The sequence below is a fragment of the Athene cunicularia genome (assembly GCF_003259725.1).
Source record: "Athene cunicularia isolate RWA chromosome 20 unlocalized genomic scaffold, athCun1 chr20_part2, whole genome shotgun sequence".
NCBI classification, from domain to species: Eukaryota; Metazoa; Chordata; class Aves; order Strigiformes; family Strigidae; genus Athene; species Athene cunicularia.
In genome coordinates, this window is record NW_020799126.1 from 155,517 (window position 1) to 178,670 (window position 23,154).

The window sequence follows — 23,154 nt, forward strand, 5'->3', positions numbered from 1 at the left end:
GCTATACGTAGCCTCGGGTTGGGTGCTACTGCCTGCACCCTCTTAAGCGGCGTGGTCGGGGAAGCTGTCTCCTCTGCACACTTGTCCAGTTAGTTGCTTCCACCGTTTGTGTGGCCTGTTGGTACCACTCGGGGCCTTGATGAGAACTGATGGGGATGTTTTGCCACATCTACAGGTTTTAGAGGCTGCAACTATTTGCTTGTTCACTGGGGGGTTTTACCAGACAGCTTTTATTTTTTTTTTATGGAATGTTCTTTCATCCTCCTCATTTTCATTCTGTGTGCAGCACACTTTGTTCTCTATCTGTAATGAAAAGAAGATTGAGTTTGTGAATAGGGAAGTTCTGTTTAAAAATACTCTAGTTGTTTTAGCTTGCAGCTTCTCAGAAGTCTCTTGAATAGTGTGTTATTAGTGGCTCTGCTGATTTCTCCTTGCCTTGCAGCTACCCCTGCACCACTGCTCTTTGTGAAGGAACTCGCTCTGCAGAAGCAGAGTGAATTCATCTTTGATGGATTTCAGCTTGGCTGCTATCTCCCTGTATAAAACTGTGAGAATTGATTACAGGCTGTTGTTGAGAAGAATGTGCTGTGAGAGACCCGTAAGTGGCTGATAATCACGATTATGCAAAATCACAGTCTGTGCTTCTTTACAGGAGCTTCTGAACAGTCATTTTATCAGATATATCACGGGTGCACTACAGAATATCCATGGTAGAATGTAACATCTGTCACCTCTCTTGCTGCAGACATAGAGTGAAACCTTTTCAAAGAATGCTTTTGATAGCCAACCTCATGTTAAGAGGCTGACCTGAAGTGCCTTTTGTATTTGTAGTCCAGTCTTCATTGTCCTCTTCTGGAAAGCTGCTTCTGCTGAGCCACCCATCTGCGTAGGCCCTTCAAAGGGTTGTTTAGCCCATACTGTCTGCAGAGTTTCCTACCTCTTTTAATTTTTAATTCCTACTTCTCTGGGTTCTGCTTAGCTGGTTCATTTTGATGTTTGAGCCTCTTCCACTGCAGGCTCGTGTGGTACCTGTTCCGTGGTGCTGCTGTGTAAAGAAACAGTCCTTAAGCGCTGTTTCTTTCACTGCCTGTTTGCAGTGCCTTGAGTACTGATTGGAATAGGGAACATGGTGTCCAGTCATGAGTGGGTACTAGTTTATGGAAGAAGTTTGGGGCAGAAATAGTCTAAAGTATCACGGTGAGTTACTTTCTGAGTTTGCATGCAGCTGAAAGCTTTTCTCTGGGATAGGCAGGTAGTGTAATACAACTTGGTTGGTTACTGTTCCCTGTGGCAAGGGGAACTGGAGCTAGAGTGCGTTGCTTCTAGGAGCTGTGGGCCAGCCCCTGCAGTACTTTTTCTGATGAAAGAGGAGTCTTTATTTAGGTGCTTAGGAACACAGTTTAGCGGTGGACTTGGCAGTGTTAGGTTTACGGTTGGACTCGATGATCTTAAGGGTCTTTTCCAACTTAAATGATGCTACGATTCTATGATTTCTACAGAATTTTCCATAATATCAATGTTTTTGTTTTAATGTACACTACTTCTCCTGGAATGATATGTGTTCTTTGCAAAGGAGAAGATGTTAGATTTGTAAAGGCTTCTACCTATAGTAACCTGGGCATCTTTGGGCATCTTTCTTTTGCCATGTAAAGTACCATATTTCCTTCTACTCCTCAGTAGCAACTTGCAATTTAAGTTGCGATACAGATAAACATGACTGTACGGCAGGAGGCTGAAGGGGGAATGGTAATTAGATGTTAATTATTCATTAGTATATTAGTTAAAAGAATTGCAGGTTCAATTTTTAATACTCAAGGAAGTAATCTTTGAGCCTTGCCTCTTCACTGTTTATTTGCTGGGCCTTGAATACTGAATGGATTTAGATGATTTCTAGTCATGAATTGGTTCACTTGTGGGAGAAATAATTATCTGTTCACTTACTGCAAGCCAGTCTCATTACTGGAGATGACGTGTGCTCATGCCATATGCTTGAGACTCCTCAGGCTTTCATGTTTAGGCCATCACAAGCTTTATCTGCTGAATGGAGAACAGTGAGTGGAAATCACATACCATTTGGGAACTGCTTGTCTATTTCTAGACTTAATGGATAGAAACCTGTCTGTCCTGCGGATCAGGCGTGTCATGCAAAGCGGGCACTTTGTTTGGGGAATGTGCACAAAGATGTGCTACTGCTTGTATACTAGTAAGTAATTGCCACAGATACAATATGATTCAAGATATTCAAGATATAATTGATTTAACTGAAAAACAGTTATCCCTGTTTTGAGCTATTGCTGCAAAAGATGTTTGAAAGTCTAAATTATTTTTTATTTGAGTGTGTGTAATTCAGGAAAAGGAAGTGAGGAAGACCTATTCATAGTTTTATTAGGTTCATCTATCTCTTTGCAAGACAGAAGGAACAGGTAAGCTCCAGATTCTTATGGCTGATGCTACAGAGCACGTTGGTTTGGCAGCCTTTCTTGGTCCTGCCTTGTCTCTATTACACTGTACTTAGATGATAGAGAAGGTCAGATTTTTAGGATCAGGAGGGACTCTTCTGACTTGCAGTGTGGCAAGTCAGAAATACCAGGTATTGGCCATTGACTTGTGAACAGACTGAGGATAACTGGTGTAGGGCTTACTGCGGGTGCTAACTCCCAGAATGAGGGGTGTACAGGGGGCTGCAGCCTTCTAAAGATATCTGGGCTCAGAGCATTCCTAAGAGCTTTGCTCTGCTCAAGCAATGAGGCAAGGTGCTATTCTGGTCCTGGCTTCCTTGTGCTTTGTTGCCTTAATTTGTAGTTTACTTTGGACAAAAGAAGAGCAGCTGCTTAAGGATGAGTGCAGAAGAAAGGAGTAGAGTCCAATTTACTGATTGTAATGGGTGCGAAAATAGCACCAGCAGCTGTGTATGTGTTTAGGGTTAGAGGCCTCTTGAGAACATACTTGCTGAAAGTTAACAAGTCTCTCTTAGCAAAGAGTAAATTATATGTTTCTGTCTTGGAGTGAGAGAATAGAGCACAGATAATCAAAATCTGTGAATAAAGGGGAGTATGTTAATACATGCTCATGGGATTTGGTGTTTCCACAGGACAGCATATGTTCAGTGCTATCTGTGAATTAGCTTAGCTCTGTGGGCTGCAAAGGCTTCTTTGAAACACTGATTTTATTGAGCTCTTGTATGAGCAGTCTTCCTTTGTGAGGCCTCACCTTGTCCAAGCTGGAGTTTTTTACCTTATGCCCCTTCTCTGAAGGACAGGCTTTCCTGTTTGTTGTCAAGATGAGAGTGGTAAAATTTTTATTCAGAGAGAATCTTGGAGTGGGAAATGGCTGGTTGTCTTCCCTCCAGGATTAGAAAGAAAGTATCAGGTGGTTGTGTATCTGCTTGACGCTTAACTTGCAATTTTGTATGGCAGGAATCATATAAATGCTTTTCTATTGTTGCCCCTGAGACCTGCTCAACCTGACGGGTGCACCAACTGTTCCTTTTCTGAGACCAGCTCTTTCTTGGTACGTTAGTCTGAGCTAATGCTGTGCTGCTTATCTGAAAGATTGGAGATGTTATTTTAAGAAACTGGCAAAGCTGAACCAAACTTGACTGGCACTTTCTGCATGAGATGTGTTTAGTCTTACAGTCATTTTATGGGTTTTTAAGAAGACATAAGCTGCTCTTGGGACTGATGCTAAAAAGGAAAGAGAAGGCCAGAAGGAGTATTGACTGTAACCATCTCTGTGAGTTGGGATAAGCTGTGCATTTTCAGAATATCATGAACTTCTGAATCTGGCTTGCCAGATATTTTCCAAGGGGTGGGATGGTGGAGTGGACAGAGTCTGGCTGTTGTAGGAGTGAAGGAGGATCGTGTTCCTGGGCACATGCAATACCAATCTCCCTTTTGGGTTGCCTGAAGCCCCAGATAGCTTTGGAGTTTGAGCTTCCTGCAGGAACTGCAAAGACCATACACGTGCTGAGACCAGAGCAAGCTGAGCAAGGCAGCAGTTTCAGAAGGGCTTCTCATCATAAATGATGCTCGTTTTAATAGCAGAAGGGCTGATTTCTCTCTCCAGCAAGTGCCTTCACTGTAAAGCAAGTATCTCTGATCTGGTGGAGACTCGAGGGCAAGGCTAGCTGCAGTGATAACACCGAGCATTTCCAGGAGGTGCTATGAAATAAATGCTAAACTTGCACCCTCATCCTCAATTCCAGCAGACAGGAGTGATGATAATGTTGTGACTATCTCGGAAGACTGCACCAGGAGATCATAGCATTCTGTTTTCCTAGGTGAGGAAGTTGCCTCATCTAGAATGAGAAGACAGTCACAGGGTGCTGATAAAGGGGTTTGTGTTTGTACAAATGCAGAGAAATATTAGTACAGCTGAATTTTTATCTCTTCATGTAGTGAGACCAGTCTCTATGAGGGAAGGAAGAGGCATATGAGCTTCATTAATTGAGATCATGCAATCTTAGTGGATCTCTAGGTCAGCATCTTATACAGGCCAGGCATACACGCCTTTTGTGATAGACTCAGCTAATTTCATGAAGTTCTCTTCTCCAGGACAGTGTGTAGTCCAGTTTCATAGGCCAGGTATTTCTGCAGCTGCTTGGTCTTTGCAAATCCATGGAAAGTTCTCTCTTCCTTATTTGCCTTACATCAGGGAAGTTCCAAAGGCTGCCGGTTTCCCTTCAAGTCTTAGGCTGTCTTGGCATCTCTTCCCCAGTTGATCAAGGAAGTTGGGAAAGTACATTAGTATTGAAACAATGTCCCTGCTCAGCACTGTCTCACCTCTGTTCTGGGAAAGGGGAATTGGGTTGCACCAGGAGGAGAAATAGGAGTTTCCATAGGAGCTGGGAAATTCTTCTTCAGATGTTTACTATCTCATTGAGGGCATGCTGGAAGTTGAGTCTTCGGAGGAGTTCCTAAGGACAGGAGTATTTCTGTGTCTGGTCAGATCTCATTTTTGTCAGCTTGAACCCCTTGTTGCTGAGAACTGCTGATGGGGAGGGTTGTATCTTTCCCATGGGACTTTCACCCTATGACTCTGTGGGAAGGAGCAGGAGAGGATTAAAAAAGAACTGAAGTAGTACATTTCTTTACAGTCTCTTACTTCTTAGTTGAAGCACAAACCAGCATGTCTGACAACTGTCTGGGACCAAACCCTGAACACAATCTTAAGTTCAGGTAGAGTGAAAGGTAGACCTCCAGAACAAATGCTAAGTTAACTTTTTTTCTGTGATGGATATTCATGTTTTAGTTTTATGATGTTCTAGGAAGGCAATGGGATAAAGCTAGCTGCTGCTACTCTGCTTAGGAGCCTGTTTGGGTATCCTGAGTGCATCAGGGTATCTGAGAAATATGAATGGAACATCAGTGAGAGGGAGGCTGCCTGGACAGTGGGTTCCCCCTGCCACATACAGATGGTAGCTGAGCCCACAGAGCTATTGCTTTACTAGTCCTGTAAACTGACCTGGCACTATGGACAGTGGGTGGCAGATGGGGCTTTGCTGATCAGAGTGACCCTCCTTCTTGTGTGGGTACCCCAACAAGCTCTCAGAAGTATTCCTTAGGTGGTAGGGTTGGGCATGCAATGTCACAGTGTGCTGGTTTAGTATGCGGCCTTGATCTCTGGCACACTGGGTGTTCTGTCCCTAGCAAACCATAAGGCTAGTCTTTTGTGGTGTTTTGAAGCTTGCTGTTAGATGCAATGTAACAATCGAAATAGTTTTCAGAGCTGCTTACTGTCCTTTCTCTTAGCAGGTGTGGGGGTGTATGCTGTTGTAAAGGCACCTGGAGGAGTCTGAAGCGATGCCACCACCTTCGGACATTGTGAAAGTAGCTGTTGAGTGGCCAGGTGCCAACGCCCAGCTGCTGGAAATAGATCAGGTAAGACCTGGTAACCAGGTGGGGGAGGACATGCACCACAACTTGATACTGGAATGTGGGAAGCATAGAAATGGGCAGTTTTCCTTTATGGTTAAGAGGAAAATGGCTACTGAGGACTCTCTCTTTCTGTTCTAGAAAAGGCCTCTTGCATCCATCATCAAGGAGGTCTGTGATGGGTGAGTAGTTCTCTGGGAACCCTTGTGGAGAAAGTCTGTCCCCTGACAAATCTTGCTGGAGTAGTGTGAAAGTCTCTGCTGCTTGTCACTGTGCTGCTGGCATGATCCATGCTGCCTGCTGCCACTCTTGGCCATGAAATGGACCAGAGTTTAAATCGGGAAGAAAAGGATCTCTTGGAAAACAGGGGCTTTGTATCTTTATTCCAGTTCTGAGTGTGTGCATATGTATGCCCCTCAGGTCAGTGCCTCTGAGGGTTGACCCATCTTGCTGTTCCTGGAGCACAGGCCTCTTCAGACATTCCACAGAGCTTGACATAGAGTAGGCTGAAGTCCTGTCCCCCCTTCAAGGGGAAGGTGGTTTGCTCTGAGAGATCTAATTTCCTGTGCTAAAGCTTTGCTTGAAAGTTCTTTTCCACGCTCCTGGGATCAAGGTTCTGTTCCTAATTGAGAGCCAGAAGAAAGAGGAGGAAGAAGCTTATGTATCCTCCTCCTTCCTCTCCAGGTGGTCGTTGCCAAACCCTGAATACTACACCTTGCGGTATGCTGATGGTCCTCAGCTGTACATCACAGAGCAGGTCAGTGTGAGAGGGAGCAATTTGCTGATGTCCTGGGCAAGAGTGCAGAATGCCTTGGCTAGTGTTGTGGAACACTACTGTCGCTGATCTTTGGGGGGCAGCATCTCTGCTGTCAGAAATACTTGTACTTGAACGGTGTCATTCAGCCGAGGATCCTTGTGCACGCTTGTAGGTGTGAGGACCCGGTGACTCAATTCAGTACCATCAGTAGGGTCACATGATACAGGAGCCCGTTTATTTGTGCACACAAATGTGCACTGTAGATCCAGTTGCATTCTTTCCCCCACACTTTTCTGCAATTTCAAGTTTCTCTCTTCTTTCAGACTCGCTGTGATATCAAGAACGGAACTATCCTACAGCTGGCAGTCTCTCCGGTAAATGCTTCCTCATGTCCCTTTTTCTCAGTAGCAATCCTCATATGACAGTATGTTTCTTGCCTCTCAGCTTTTCTTTCTCCTTCTCCCCAGATTGTAGGGGGCTTACCGTTGTTGTGGGCCATTCTGCACAATTCCTTCCTGGTTGCAGTGTGTATCTTTCCTTTGGACGCTCTGTCCTTTTGTAGGACTTTCTGTAAATAAATCCAGTCTACATTTTTATTGCATCTCCTAGATTAGCATGGAATGGTTTGGGTGGGAAGGGATGCTAAAGCCCATCCAGTGCCACCCCCTGCCCCGGGCAGGGCCACCTTGCACTAGCCCAGGTTGCCCAAAGCCCCATCCAGCCTGGCCTTGAACCCTTCCAGGGAGGGGGCAGCCACAGCTTCTCTGGGCAGCCTGTGCCAGGGCCTCACCACATGTTCTAAAGCACCTGACAGACACGTTCTCAATATGAATGCAGTAAGTATTTTCAGTCAGAAGGCAACAGTACTGGTGACTTAATGCAGAAATGAAAATAAGAGACAAATCTGATGCAGAGGGGGTTGTTCGTAGCAAATTCTTGCCATTGTGACCTTAACAGTTGTCTTTTGCAGACTTGATGCATCTTTCTTTTTATTGAAATTCTTAAACCTTTTTTGTGCGAGTGTCATGGCATATAGCTGAGAGTGAGTAGAACAGGAAGACGTTATTTGGGTGAGAGGTAGTTGAGAGGGTATCACTGATCTATGTCTGAGCAATCTTAGTGTTGTGTGGATACACAGAATGAGCTTGTGTTTCTCTTTCAACTATGAGAGACTTTTTTTTAATATCTTATTTCTTTAATGGTCTCACTCCATATTTCTGTATCCACCTCCACTCACTTCACCAAGCAGAAAACCAAGCATTTTCTCTAACATGTAAAATAGCATTTTACTTGCCTTCTGTTTGGCTGTAACTGTTGCTGAGTGCAGCCTTTCTTTAGTCTGCCTTAGACTTGTTGACTGCTGGTGGTTCTCTCTCTACGCTTGCCACACTCTCTCTGCCCATCCATGGACTTCTGATGGCATGCTGATGCTGGCAGAACTCAGTCTGTAACTGGTGTCACCCCTCTTTCCTCCCAGTCTAGGGCAGCTCGTCAGCTGATGGAGAGGATCCAGTCACACAGTATGGAAGCCCGACTGGACGCCATGAAGGAACTGGCTAAACTGTCAGCAGATGTGACCTTTGCCACAGAGTTCATCAACATGGAAGGGATTACAGTGCTGACACGGCTTGTGGAGAGTGGGACCAAGCTTCTATCCCAGTAAGTTTCCTGTATTCCAGGACTCTGGAACAAGGGCTCAAATAAGGGGTTAATTTTGCTTGCTGAAGTAGCATTAAGCACCGAACCTCATAGCAAATGTCGAAGTATAAATTGGGACAGAGTCTTTCTAATCACTTGCTTAACCCCATGAGGCAGAAGACGAGACATTTATGTGTGAAACTTGCACTGAAAGGTCACTTTGATAGTTTAAGCAACTGTTACTACCGTTCTTGTGGTCATAATCTCCTCGAGCAGTTATTCATCTGCAGTCTAAGGGAGAAGGTATCCCATAAAAACCCCACATGCACTTGCACACAAAAACATTCCTGGAGAACTGGTGGCATGCAGGTGCCAGTCAGCAGCAGGCATGTTGCTGGCTCTTGTATACAGTACTTGGCTCTTGTATACAGTACTTTTCAACCTGCATGGTAAGAAGAGTTGCTATAAGGCCAAAGGTCTGTTTATCTTAGGGAATGGAAAGGGCTAAAGAGTGTATAGCAGAGAAAGCATCAGTCTTCGGTTTCCAACATTTGGGCTTCCTGAGCAGAAATTCTGTCTCTTTGTTTTAAGAACCTTTGAGTGGTGGTGGTTCCTTAAGTGGTGGTTCTTAATTTTTTAATGTTTATCCTTTTGACATCTACAGGACTGTGTGGAAATGAAGTTCCACAGCTACTTGTCCTATAAGAAAAAAGTATTTCCTTTATTTATTACCTAATATTCATATGGTTCCCTCTGCATATTTTGTTATGAGAAATCGTAAATTCCTCTGTCTTCGCTGCACCATTCATAACCATATAGATCTCTCTCATATCAACCCTTAGTCATGCCTTTTCTAAACTGCAGTCTTAGTCCATTATCACTGTAACTATGGCAGCCATTCCGGAGTGCTAATCATTCTTTCCATGCTTCCCCTAGCTCTTAGCTCTTTCCAGTACTATTGTGGTGGTGTGAGGGAATTTGTTTGTAACTTTTCATCAGTTTGAAACCTGACCATTTAATTTCTACTCTTTTGTTTCTTGGCTTTCATTCGGTTATTTAGTGCAAGAAAGGGCTTTTGTTTTTACCCTTTAGCAGCTGAATGTTTGGGGTTTTTTAAGGCACTTTTAGTGAAGCACATCATAATCTTCTTCAAAGTCCAAGAGTTGTGCTTAAGTGTTTTCATTCTGCCTTACTGATTTGTTCAGAGACCTTCAGCATTGTGGTGGGTTAACCTCGTCTGGCTGCCAGCTGCCCACAAAGCCATTCTCACTCCTCTTCCTCCTCAGTAGGACAGGGGAAGAAAACAAAATGAAAAGGCTCAGGGGTTGGGCAAAACAGACTCGACTTGGGAAAAATTAATATTTTTTTTTTCCAATTAAAAATAGAGTAGAATGGTGAGGAACAAGGACAAAAGTAAAACCACCTTCCCTCCACCCTGTTCTTTCCAGGCTTAATTTTATTCCTTCAGTCCCCACCATTCTGCCTCCCCCTGCACCACATGCCCAGGGGGATGGGAAATGGTGGTTGCAGCCAGCCCATAGCACTTTGTCTCTGCCGGTCCTTCCTCATCACGCTTTTACCCTGCTCCAGGGTGAGGTCCCTTCCGTGGGATGCAGTCCTTCACAAACTGCTCTGGTGTGGTTCTCCTGTGGGCCACAGTTCCTGCCAGAAAACCTCCTCCTGCGTGGACTCCTCTCAAGGGGCTGCAGCTCCTGCTAGGAGCCTGCTCCAGCGTGGGCTCGTGGGCTGCAGCATCCTTCAGGGCATCTCCGCCTGCTGCGGCGTGGGGGCCTCTGTGGGCTGAATATCTGCTCCGCCGTGGTGGTCTGTGGGCCGCGAGCACAACCTGCTCAGCTGTGGTCTCCCCACAAGCTGCAGGGGAATGTGTGCTCCAGCGCCTGGAGCACCTCCTCCCCTTCTTCCTTCACTGACCTCTGGTGCCTGCAGGGTGGTTTCTCACGTGCTTTTTGACTGCTCTCTCACAGCTGCTCTAGTGGTATTATTCTTCTATTCTAGATTGCCTCTATCTTTCTTGTTACAAATATCTAAATGCCTGATATGTCCTTCGGATTTCTGCCTGAGTCCTCTAAAAGTTGTCATTTTGTTTGCCACTTTCTGCAGAGTACAATAAGTAGTTTGGCAATGTTTCATTTTTACCATGGTTCCTTTGAATTCTTCAGTGAATATCATCTGGTCCTGGAGACTTGTTTTTTATATTAATGGCTTGTTCCATAATGTCTTCTAGTGATGTTCATATGACAGATTTGAAGAGTTTTCTTCTTTTTTAAAAACAAAGAAAAAACAAACTGAAAAAAAAACCAAAACTAACTCTGATTTGGAAGTTTCCCCAAGCACGTTCACAGTGAACTCTGATATAAATAATTCACTTGGCTTTTCCACTGTCGTCATTCTCTTTCATTGAAAACACTTTGGAAGTCTTGATAACTTACTGTCATAACTTTTATAGGTTTTCTATTTTCTCATATATTAGCAACTAATATGGTTTCAGCATGTTTTGCAGTTTTTCCCTCAGTCTTTTTTACCTTTCTGCCTTGTGGTTATGTATTAAATTTTCCACAGTTCATACTGTGCTTTCATTTAGTTTCAAGGCATGTCCCAGCATTTAGAGAATGCCAATTTTTCCTTTGTTTTTCTTTGATGTTAAAACATGTTTGTTCATTTTGTGTGTGTGTGTGTGTGTGTAGAAGTTATAATTTCCAAAGACTTCTGCATGTTTTGTGATATAAATTTACCCTGGTGCTCAAATCTGACAACATTTGTAAAACCTAGTGTTTACAGATGGTTTACGTTTTCAGTTGATCAGCTTAGAAAGCTCTCCCCTTTTCAAGTTGGTCTTTTTTTAGCTGATGGTCATTGTATTGAATATTCTGGGGTTTGCTGGTTTTTGGTTGTGTTTGAGTTTTTCTCATGTGAAAGTGTTGAATTTGATACTTCGCACTGCTCAGGAGTAAATACTGCATTCTCCTGTTACTCCTTTGACCAGCCAGCTGCTGATCCAGGTGATTGTGAGTCTCTGGTGGCAGGACTAGGGACTTACTGTTGCTAGTTTTAATTTGTGTTTGTAATCAGGAAAAATTAAAAAATGATTCTACAAAACAATAAAATTATCATAAATTCAAATACTTGATTGTTCCCCCAGCTGTCAAACTGTAGCCTGTTTATTAGGAGAAGGTGGTGACATTTTCCTCTTACCCAGCTTATTCAGCTTGGACAAGGTTTTTCCTTGCTACCAGATCTCTTGTAACTGCATCCTTTATTTTCTCAGTTACAGTGAGATGCTGGCTTTCACCCTGACCGCCTTCTTGGAGCTCATGGACCACGGCATTGTCTCTTGGGACATGGTCTCAATAACCTTCATCAAACAGGTGAGTTTGGGTAAAGGGGTGAGTGGATGCTGTTTCTTTTCATGCTTTAGTGCAACTTGTAGGAGGAGCAAGATGTCTCTGAGAAGCTGAATACTCAGTGAGAGCAGAGTGGACGCAGCTTTCTGAGCTCTGTCTCCCTTGGCTTGTCTGTCTCACCACTGAGTTCCCTGGATGGGCATCTGCTGACTTGCTGGGTCACCTGTTTTTAGATTGCGGGGTATGTGAGTCAGCCCATGGTAGACGTCTCCATCCTCCAGCGATCCCTGGCCATTCTGGAAAGCATGGTGCTAAACAGTCAGACTCTGTATCAGAAGATAGCAGAAGAGATCACCGTGGGGCAACTCATTTCTCATCTGCAAGTGTGAGTGTCCACCCAACAGTGGTGTGATTTAATTCCTTTTATGAATTTCTGTTCATTTCAAAATATATCCTGTTATGTTTATGGCACTTAAAGATGCTGTTTTTCAAGTATTACTGATATGACATCTTACTTGAACTCTAGGATTTCTAACAAATTTTTTTTTTTAAAAAAAAAGATCCTGGAAAAATGTGTTCTGGAAGCACTTAAGCACATGAGTATGTCTTGAACAAAGATATTTTGCTTTAACAACTGCACAGGTGTATTCAGTGTTAGGACCCAACTTGCATTTTACTAAAGCAACTTCCCAAAGCTTCTGCATCCAGTCATCTGTCACCTTCACCCCTCTTTAAATTGTCTTCACTAGAATCTAAGTGCTCATCAATTTTTTTTCATGCATATTAAGGAGTATATGTTCTTTCAGCTTTATAATTTCTATTTCAGTAAAACACAGTTTTGGTCCTAACACTAAACACGTTTGTGCAGTTGTTAAAGCAAAATACCTTTGTTCAAGACCTATATTCATGTGCTTAAGTACTTCCAGAACAGGGAAGGTATCTATGCAGGGAATATTGTAGAAAGCAAAGCCAGAGAGTGAGTCAGAACTTGCTGGTGTTTCTTTGTCAAGACTATCAGGAGAGAACAATCTTTAGCAGAGGATAGGTTGTGGAAGAACAGGTCCATGGAAACAAGTGTGAAAGAGGTGAGTTAGAAGAGAAGTTAATTTTTAAATTGTTTTGCTGTGTCAAAAAGCAAGCAGTGTGGTGAAAAGAGCAGCAAACTCTGGAAAGGAGGGCAGAGGAGGTGAAATGACAGCCTTCGGAGACCTGTGAAGCTTGGAGCCTCAAGAAAAACCGGGGATGATGCACAAACATTTATGTTTGAAGTGTGGCAGATTGACCAAAGTGAAGAAGATTTGGAAAGGAGCAATAGGAGAATATGATTGTTACCAAAGATATACCAGGGATAAATGCCAAAGTGGGGAAAATAACTGATTAAGCTAAAATATGGTTTAGCTTTAGATGTTTTATAAAAGGTTAATTTTACATATACATAATTATTTTTTTTTAAAGTACACACACAAATTCATTTAGGTGATGCACTGAACTTCCGTTAATCAGAGGAGCTTGAAATTCTGCAGAAGTCTCCCAAGAGTGTATTGGGTCTGGCTGAGATGGAGTTAATTTTCCCTGTAGCAGCCTTCATAGTGCTGTGCTTTGTGTTGGTCACTAGAAAGGTGCTGATAGCCCACCTGTGTTTTGTCTTTGGTCATGCTCTCTCCAGCATTCCCCCTCACCAGTAGGCCGGGGGTGGGCAAGATCATGGGAGGGGACATGGCCACGACAACTGACCCAGGCTGACCAAAGGGATATTCCAAACCATAGGACGTTTGCTCAGCAATAAAAGCTAAGAGAAAGGGGGGCGGGCATTTGTTATGATGTTTGTCTTCTGAAGCAACCACCTTACTTCCTGGGAAGTGATTGGATATTGCCTACTGATGGGATGTGAAGAATAAATATTTTTCCTTTGCCTGTGCTTTATTAACCTGCTTTTATCTTGACCCACAAGGTTCTTTTCCATCTTAATTTCTTCCCTGTCTTGTCCCTCTGAGGAGAGGGGAGTGATAGCGCAGCTTGGTGGGCACCTAGCGTCCAGCCACTGCAAAGAGAAATAGTGTAGCAAGAAACAAAACTGGATTTGATAGAGCATCAAAATGAGGGTGGGAAAGCGTGATTGGCGTTTGGAAGCTTGTTCAAAACATCATAAGTGAAACCACACACAGTGTGTGATCTAGGAAGGGACTTGTCACCCTTTACCAGAAGAAGCTTTTCAGTGAAAATAAGAAAAAAATGTGTGGATTGAACCAAACTATTGAGGTTGGAAGACAGAACACCATTTGTGTTTGGTGGCTTTCACTGACATAGCGGGGAAAAATGACTTGTTCCATCTAAGTTTCTGGCTGTATCTGTGCAATGGACTGCAGTATTAACTGGGCTTTACAGATATGGTCTCAGCTCTGGAAACAGACTGGTGGTGCTGAACTCTGCTGGGCTGCAGTCTGCACTTTCTTCTGAATAATGGAGCTGTCAGTCAGCAATTCTGTCGGTTTTTTGCAAGCCTTATAAAGAGTTGCGTGGCATGAAGGGAGATTACCTGAATCCTGCTTGTTTTTTGAAATGCAAAATAGCTGTAGTAGATGTTCTTACGGTGCAGGCAAAGCAGCAAGCTGTAATGTTCTGTACTGTTCTCTTATGATCCTCCCATTTTTGTTTCTTCAGCTCAAACCAAGAGATCCAGACATATGCCATTGCTCTGATCAATGCCCTCTTCCTGAAGGCACCTGAGGACAAGAGACAGGTTTGTTCTTGCTTTTTGACTTTAAACCTGAATGATGGTTACTGGCTGTCTGTTTACTTTATGCCTCAGGAATCACACTGGCTGGGCAAGGCAGACCTCAGACCTTGCCAAGAAATTGTGTAGCTGTGTCAGTGTGGCAATGTAGGAGAAAGAGTGCCATCCCATTAACAATGTGTTATGGAGCAGCACATCTATGTTTAGATGCTCAGAAGGGAATGTGAAACACCTTGAGACAGAAAGTAATCTCTATACAGCATGGAAATTTTTTGAAGGAAGTTAATTCTGTGTGGGAGAGGTAGGCTGGGTAGAGTCCTCGGGGCTGTATGTATTTACTAAACATACACCCCCCCCTCCCCCAAAAAAGGGACCTTTCTTAAGTCATAGGGGGATATTCTCACTGGCCAATACGAGAAATGAAACACCTGTCCTGCTCTGAGGAAACCCCCCAGATCTCCGCTACGTGCAGGATGTTCATATGTCTGTATTGTGTAGCTTTGCTGTGTTAAGCCTTTCTTCTCTAGTGCCCCATTTGTGCCTTATTTCTGGACTCCAAGCTAAATCCTGTCTGCTTCTCTTTGTGCCTTTTTTTGCTTTCTGCCAGCAGGACAAGCTGCTTAACCCACTAGACCTGCCCATCACTGTAAGTAACTCAAGCCTGGGGGCTGGTCCTGCGGCACCGCAGGCATGTTAGCTTCTCTCCACTGCCTCCTTGTATCTCAGAGATGATACGTACAGGCTTCAGGCAGGGGACGAGCCTAGGGAGAAGGGTGGGAGGGCTCCTGGGGACGTGCTCAGATTGTGAAGGGGAGAAGAATCGGTAGCAGGAGAAATCCAAAATGACTTACTGTGTACACAAGATAATAAAGATGATTGTAAAAGGAAGCTAGTACTACAAGACTGATCAGGTGAACCAGTTTTAAAACTGGAACCAGTTCTTTAGCAGTTTGGGTCTCCTTAAACTTATTACAGCCTGACTTTATACCCCGGTTCTCGGTTGTGTTAATGACAGTTTCATATTCAGCTGTGTCCTTCTGAAGGTAGAGCTGTTCGTCTGTGAAGAGCAGTCGCAAAGCTTAGTGCTGATTGGAGTCTAGACCATACATTCTGCCTAATCTGTGACTTCTCCCTTGTGGGAACTGTACTATAAGAATGTTCTTCGCCCCGTGTTATCTGCAGGGGAATCGCCATTCTTGTTAATAGGTTGATTTGGAACCTTCTGTATCTTGAGATTCTGCTACATTTTTTAGATATTCTGGTGGCACAGAGAATGCTCCACTTATGCCAGGGGGGTGCAGTACCTTCAGGCAGGAAACTGTGGTCTTGGTGTTACATAATTTCTAAAATTAATTGATATGCTTAACACATGAAAATAAGGAAGAACATACACCTCTGCTGGTAATTTGGCCAAGATACTAAACTTCACAGCAAAGAAAATTCCAAGGGTTCTTTCACATTTTTATTTCTTGGGGTTTTTCCCCTCTTTGTTTTTTTTTCTTCTTCTTTCTTCTTCTTCTTCTTTCTTCTTTTCCTTTAAACACAACCCACATGACCACAAAGGGCCATGAAGATGATGGAAGGGAATAAAGAAGAGGGAACCTAACTCTTCTCAGTAGTGCCTGCTGACAGGACAAGAGGCCATGGGCGCAGCTTAAAACCCAGGAAATTCAACCAGAACACACGCACAAACAAACAGAATAATATGAGGGTGGTCAAACACTGGAACAGGTTACCCAGAGATATTGTGGTGTATCCATCTGTGGAGATATTAAAAACCTGACTGGACACAGGTCGGTCTGATGTTGCTTGAATCGGGGGAGTTGGACTAAGAGGATCTCAGGATTCTCTTCCAACATAAATGACTCTGTGATCCCATCAGGCTGCAAAGTGGGTGTTGCTGGACTCAGCTGAACATAGATCCCTTAGCAGTGGTTAGGCTATGTGCGTGCTCATGCTTTTCACTATGCTATTTACATTGTTTAATTGTCTTTGTCCTTCACGCTGTTTATCTGCTTCAGTCACCTGTTACTTCATCCCATGTACAAACTAATTCCTTCACAGTAAGAATTTTTTGTGTTGCATGCATGAACAAACCCTAACAGCGGGCCTTGTTCTATTCTCAGTACTGTTTCTCACGAATCATAGTAAAAAATAGTGACTCAGAGGGCAGCGTGTTATCTCTGAAACCACTTCTTACTTGCTGTAGATGCTTCCTAGATATCTTTCACTCAAGCACTGACTCATTTTGGCTATAACGTGAGCGCTGCTGAACTTGCAGCCATTATATCTTGGATATCAGCCAGCATATCACTTTCGTGTTTTAGGTTTCTGTCTGGAGCAGAAGTGATAATGGGGACTTGGAATGAGGTTAATATATGCATTTTACCAGACTCCTTATAAAACGTGTCAAGAGCAGGGTTGATATGAGCAGTTGGAACAGTCTTGGATTGCTCAGAATATACAGCTGATTGAGTGCCATTGTCTGAGACTGCACATTGGCTTCCAGTTCTCGGTCTGCACTGCACAGGAATGGGAAGAGATCTCAGACTGGCAGTTTTTCTGGACTTCTTCCAGATGATGTATTGCCCTAACAGATTTTCTTACCCAAAGATTTTGCTTATAACAGCAAACTTCTGATAATATTCCATCTTGACATTACCACTTGTGCCACTTCCCTAGCAGGTGTAATGAGATTACTGGTATTTTAAAAAGTGCATCTTCACAATTTACAAGGGAAGCACAGGTTAGATTTTTGCAGGTGCACGTGTAATTTGTCCTGGAACTAAAGGCTTGCGGCAGATATTTGCATCTGCTGTGGCTGTTTGTCATCATGACTTGATGGTTGAGAAACCCTCATCTAAGGAAGGAAGCCATGCAGTAAAGAGGGAAATGAGAAGCTTTCCTTTAAGATTGAAAATTATTTACCCTTTATTTTTGTAAACTGTGCTTCTGCAAATTGTCCTTAAACTGATTTCTCAACGTGTCTTTAGGAACTGAGACAAAGGAGATGTAAATTTCAGAGGGAGAGTTTTGAGAGGGAGGAGACCTGGAACTGTATCCTCTAGCCCTCCTTATCTTGGGTGTACACCTAGGTATAGAAAGCTGTGAAATGCTAATTGAAGGGGAGCTTCTTATAGATGACAGATTTTTCTGGGCAATCCACAGTGTTCTCCCTGCTGCCATATCTCCTGATGTTGAGGTATCATTAGATGTGCAATGTTAAGGTAAATTTTCTTCTGTTCTTTGACTATGCTAGCACCTTTCTCCATATTGATGATGTTTTGTAGCGGAGCCATCCATGAGTTGTGCCATCATAAAGATGACCCTTGCATCCCAACTTGATGCTTGCTTTGTGGTGAGATGCCATGATAAAATCCCAGTCTGTAGTAAAAGCACTTTGTGTGCCAGTGCTCTCTCCAATTCGTAGGCTTCCTTCTTTCTCTCCTTTCTGCACAATGTGGGCTTTTTGTTTATATTTCACTCATGTTATTTCATCTCTAAATTCCACAACAGGAAATGGCTAATGCATTTGCCCAGAAGCACCTGAGGTCTATAATCCTGAATGTAAGTATGTCTGGAATGACAGAGTGCTTCCTCATGTTCTCTCAGTAGAGGTTTCACTTGTGCAGACTGTAAATTCTGCTGCCCTCAGGGCACTTCCAGAAAAGTGACTCTTTCAAAGGTGAAACTGGAGCCACTTGTTCAAAAGGGAGTTATCAGGGTGCTTCTTTCTGTTGTTACAGAGCATTATCATTATGCTTTTGATGGAATATGGAGGTTAAACAGCTGAATCCTCATATACAGAGATGTACGTGCAGCCTGGCATATGCCTACAGCTAATGCCTCCTTTTTTATTTGTGTTCTCTTCATTTCTACCCTATCCTTCATTTTGCAGCATGTGATCAGAGGAAACCGCCCAATTAAAACAGAAATGGCACATCAGCTGTACGTGCTACAGGTCCTGACCTTTAATCTCCTGGAAGAAAGAATGATGACCAAGATGGACCCCAATGATCAGGTAACTACTAGAGCCGAGTAACATCTGATAGACTAGGATGTGTACAAGGGGCCTTACTCCTGTGCTGCTTAGCTCCATACAACTTGCAGTAGATGGTGCAGGAAGTTTCAAAACCACCTCTTACATTGTAGTCCTTGAGGTTAGGGTATGCTCATAGCTATCCTGATGTATGCTATGGGACTTTGAGATGTAGGTGGTCACTGAAGCCATATATTCATTTACTCCACCTAATGCCTTAGGCATTATCTGAATGCCTAGAAATTGCCTTTAACTAAACTTGGGGCAGTTAAAGGAAAATGCTATTACCCAGCGTGCTGCAGCTTGCCATTCTGAAATGGATTGCCGCCTCTTAAGCAGTGTTAATGACCTTTGGCATCTCTCTGTGTTCACTGTGTGAACTCTGAAGAGAGAGGTGGGACTGTGCGTTAGGTGAAAATACTGCCCTAGTGGGTGATCCCATGTTACCATTTCCCTGCCTTCTGTCTTTCAGGCACAGAGAGACATCATATTTGAGTTGAGAAGAATTGCATTTGATGCAGAGTCTGACAGCAACACCGTCCCTGGCAGTGGAACAGAAAAACGTAAAGCCATGTACACCAAGGACTACAAGATGCTGGGGTTCACGGTATGCATCTAGAGAGAGTGCTGACTGCAAAGCATGTAAAGGCAATCTAAGCGATCTCCATCAGTGGTGTGGGGAAATAAGGAACAGAAGTAGCTGTTTGCTTTACCATACTTCTGTATCTGAGTTTTAGAAATTCCTATATGCTCAGACTCCCAAGGAAGATCATTATGAACCTGTTGACTGGTTAAATGCCAGGGCTCATTAGGCATGTTCTCTGGAGATATTTACTTACCATACACACCTGTTCTATGAAGAGCTTGGAATCAGCCTCTCTTCTAGAAAGTTTGGTTAGTGTTGTCAGCAAGTGTTCACGGTTACCTCTGGGATAGATCTGAAGGAGGGCTTGATGGACACATGGTTGTAAAATTCATTCAGAAAAGGTTCTCACACAGTTTCTTTGAGCTAATTTGTTTTGGTTCTTTCTACACGCTCTTTTCAAAGAACCACATCAATCCAGCCATGGATTTCACTCAGACTCCTCCAGGGATGCTGGCATTGGACAACATGCTCTACTTGGCCAAATTTCATCAGGACACCTATATTAGAGTAAGTGAAGCTGCTGGTTTTTGCAGATAACAACACTTGGGCAACTCTTCTTAGTGTGTGTTGCGTCCTCTTCTTGTAGATTGTGCTGGAGAACAGCAGTCGAGAAGATAAGCATGAGTGTCCCTTTGGGCGCAGTGCCATTGAGCTTACCAGGATGCTTTGTGAGATTCTGCAAGTTGGGGAACTGCGTAAGTACCAGTTATTACACCAGCTTTCCAAGTTGCTGGGCTGATGCTTCTGGAAGTAGCTTGCAGACTGAGCAGTATTCACAAGCATTTGTACCTCTATCTCACTTCTGCCATGTAAGGGCAGGGGGACCTTGGAGTGGCGGTGTCAGTCAGTGTCTTGGTGACAATACCAGTGTCAAAATGAAGTAAGAAATTTTGTTGTGTGCACTCTGGTTCTCCTGAAAAACTGACACAAGTGGAAGGCTTCAACTTCCTGAAGCTTCAGCAGGGTGCTGTACAAAAAAATCCCACACTCAAAAAAACATTATAAACTTAAGAAAAGTTTAGTAGCTCTGAGAGTCTCAAAACAGCATTCTGAGACAATTAACCACTGTAAGAAATTCTGCCAGAGGCAAGTGGGAAACAACTGCAAGCAGTCATCGGGGGGGACTAGTGTGAAAAGGTCACACGAGTCTGAGGCTTGTGTGGTGATGCATGGGAATGGCTGCCATTCCCAACACAGACTGTCTTTGGGGAGACAAAGCATTTGAGCTGTCTCAATCTCTTTGACCTTCAGGTTTCTGTCACTGTAGCAGATTTTAGTTGCTGTTAGCTCCTGCGCAATATGCTGACATGGTTGTGGTTTCTGTTTCTTCCTGAAGCCAACGAAGGCCGGAATGATTATCACCCCATGTTTTTCACCCATGACCGTGCATTTGAAGAGCTATTTGCCATCTGCATCCAGCTGTTGAACAAGACCTGGAAAGAAATGAGGGCAACAGCAGAAGATTTTAATAAGGTCAGAGTGGAGAAGAGGTATTTTTGTAGAATCTTTTACAAATCAGTTCGTGTTCACTCAGCCTGTACACTTGGTTAAAGAAGGTATGACAGGGAGTTGACCTGAGCTGTAAGGGAGGATGGCCCAACTTTTATTTGGTATGACCTGAGGTCATTCTTTCTTCTGGATCTTCAAGGTCACTAGTATGTTGATGATCCTGGCCTCAGTTATTCCATGTCAGCTCTGCTGCCACTGAGCTGTGCCTTGGTTCTCTGCTGCCATTAAGCAGCCAGAATGTGACTTGCTTTTCTCCCTGCCCAACCTCTTCAGGTTATGCAGGTTGTGAGGGAACAGATCACACGGGCTCTCCCCTCTAAACCAAACTCCTTGGACCAGTTCAAGAGCAAACTGCGCAGCCTGAGCTATTCTGAGATCCTGCGACTACGCCAGTCTGAGAGAATGAGCCAAGATGACTTCCAGTCGCCACCTATTGTGTAAGTGCCTAACAAAACCAGTTGCCTTCCGTGCTTGCCAGTATCTCCATTTTCTTCTTACTCTTCCACATTTGATTGCCAGGGAGCTGAGAGAGAAAATCCAACCTGAGATCTTGGAGCTGATAAAGCAACAGCGCCTGAACAGGCTCTGTGAGGGAAGTAGCTTTCGAAAAATTGGGAATCGTAGAAGGCAAGGTGAGGTGACAGCATCTACTGCATTTTTTTCATGCGAAGAACTGTAGGCAAGTAACATCTAATGGATTCATCTGTCAGCCCGTGTGTTGCCAGAAAGGAAAGCTGGTTACCTGGGCTGTCTGTAGCAGCCAGTAGTTTGGGATGGGTGCATTCCTGAAGATACAGCCATCCCCTCGTGAACAGGAAGCAGTGCTGAGGAACTGCGGGGGTAGAGGCATCGGGTGGGGACACTGTGATGTGGTGGCTGTAAGACCTTACGGAAGGATCTCGCTCAGCTTACTGTACTTGGTGTGTGTTCCAGAAAGATTTTGGTACTGTCGCCTGGCTCTGAATCACAAGGTGTTACACTATGGAGATCTGGAAGATAATGCCCAGGGGGAAGTGACCTTTGAATCTCTACAGGAAAAAAGTAAGTCCCAGTTACTGCTCTGAGCACACTGCAGTGTTCTGTGCTCTGCTGTCTAGAGGCTGTTGAGTATCATCCTAGAAAAAGGGCTGTGGCTGAAGGTCTGACTGAGATGAGATCAACTTTTGGTCCTTGCCTAAACCCTTTCAGTCTTGAAATTGCTTGGTATATCTTACGACAGCCAGCTGCAGGGATGTGTTACTGGTAATGTGTTTTTGGAAAGCTGCAGTAATGAGCTACAAAACCAGGAACAATGTTCAGTTGCAAAGACAAAACAAAGCTCTGTCTTTTTCTGGTTAGGATTTCTTGTTTGTGAGTTTTATTTTTTTGCTGTTAGTTCCAGTTGCAGACATCAAAGCCATTGTCACAGGGAAGGATTGTCCACACATGAAGGAGAAAAGTGCACTGAAACAGAACAAAGTAAGTGCTCCCCTTTTGCCTGTAATTAATATCCAGTGTGGTAGAGTCAAAGACTGAAAGCAAGCAACAGGAGGAAATGGTTTTCTGTGCTGCAGGTGCACTGTTGACAAAGCCCACTTCATATCTGGGCCTTCTCAGTGCCCCTCTGTGAGTGGTAGGTGCTGTGGGCACAGGCTGGCTCTGCTACGGGCGATTCGGAGTCGCTCGGCATTCTGGCACGGGAAGGTGTGCTGGGCTGCGGCGGGGCAGCTTCTTGTCTTGGGTTAGCGGGGAGAAGGTGCTATGACATTTTGCTCAATTGATGAGTGAAAGATTCTTTTCCATCCAGGAAGTGTTAGAGTTGGCGTTCTCGATACTATATGATCCCGATGAGACCTTGAACTTCATTGCACCTAATAAATATGAGGTAAGAAATGTAGCTGTTAAGCAGTAGAATATTAACTTCAGAGGTTAAGAGGGATCAGTTTCTTCTTAAAGACTTGACTGGGATCTCTCCCTCCGGGTTCATTCTTAGAAGATGTTGCTGATGCTTATTTCCCCCCGCAGTTACCTTTCTATTACCAGAAAACATTTCTACACCGATTTCCCTGGACTGCTACTTTCTTTCCTCCTGTGCGGTCAGTCGTTCCTTTTCCCCATCTATAAGACACTGATGCTGACAATACCTTTGCTTGTTCTGTGGTTACGCCACAGCAGAAGCTCCTGTCCCCCTCCTAGAGCCGCGGGCTGCTGCCTTGCCCTGGCAATCTCTGTGGACACTGTTTTGGGGCCAGGTTTTTCACCCATGGGTTAATGCCCTCAGTGTTTCCTCTTGCGGGGCTGCGTAGGAGTGTCTCAGACTGTCGAGTGGATGGAAAGATTAGACAGAACCGCCGTTTGTGCCCGCGGTTGCGATGACCCTCTCTCCCCCACAGTACTGTATTTGGATTGACGGCCTCAACGCTCTCCTGGGGAAGGACATGTCCAGCGAGCTGACCAAGAGCGACCTGGACACGCTGCTGAGCATGGAGATGAAGCTGCGGCTGCTGGACTTGGAGAACATCCAGATCCCCGAGGCGCCGCCGCCCATCCCCAAGGAGCCCAGCAGCTACGACTTCGTGTACCACTACGGCTGAGGCGGGCCCGGAGCGCGCGGGGC

General features: G+C 44.2%; 1 protein-coding gene across 9 annotated transcripts; it reads left to right on the forward strand.

The window, feature by feature from the left end:
- Positions 1-24: 24 nt before the first annotated feature.
- ELMO2 (engulfment and cell motility 2) lies at positions 25-23,154 on the forward strand. Of its 9 annotated transcripts, none has more exons than XM_026862377.1 (22): positions 25-598; positions 5,754-5,879; positions 6,015-6,055; positions 6,558-6,630; positions 6,954-7,004; positions 8,108-8,289; positions 11,555-11,654; positions 11,864-12,015; positions 14,292-14,370; positions 14,972-15,010; positions 17,881-17,931; positions 18,263-18,385; positions 18,876-19,010; positions 19,452-19,556; positions 19,636-19,744; positions 20,386-20,522; positions 20,832-20,995; positions 21,078-21,190; positions 21,492-21,599; positions 21,934-22,016; positions 22,345-22,422; positions 22,931-23,154. In XM_026862377.1, exons 2-22 carry the CDS (start codon positions 5,802-5,804, stop codon positions 23,129-23,131), a joined length of 2,202 nt encoding a protein of 733 aa, XP_026718178.1. In that variant the 5' UTR covers positions 25-598; positions 5,754-5,801; the 3' UTR covers positions 23,132-23,154. The 9 variants fall into 9 exon arrangements, with proteins under 9 accessions (XP_026718178.1, XP_026718182.1, XP_026718179.1 ...); XM_026862378.1 differs by lacking the exon at positions 25-598 and adding an exon at positions 679-886; XM_026862382.1 differs by lacking the exon at positions 25-598 and adding an exon at positions 965-3,742 and having other exon boundaries at positions 21,492-21,603; positions 22,931-23,043.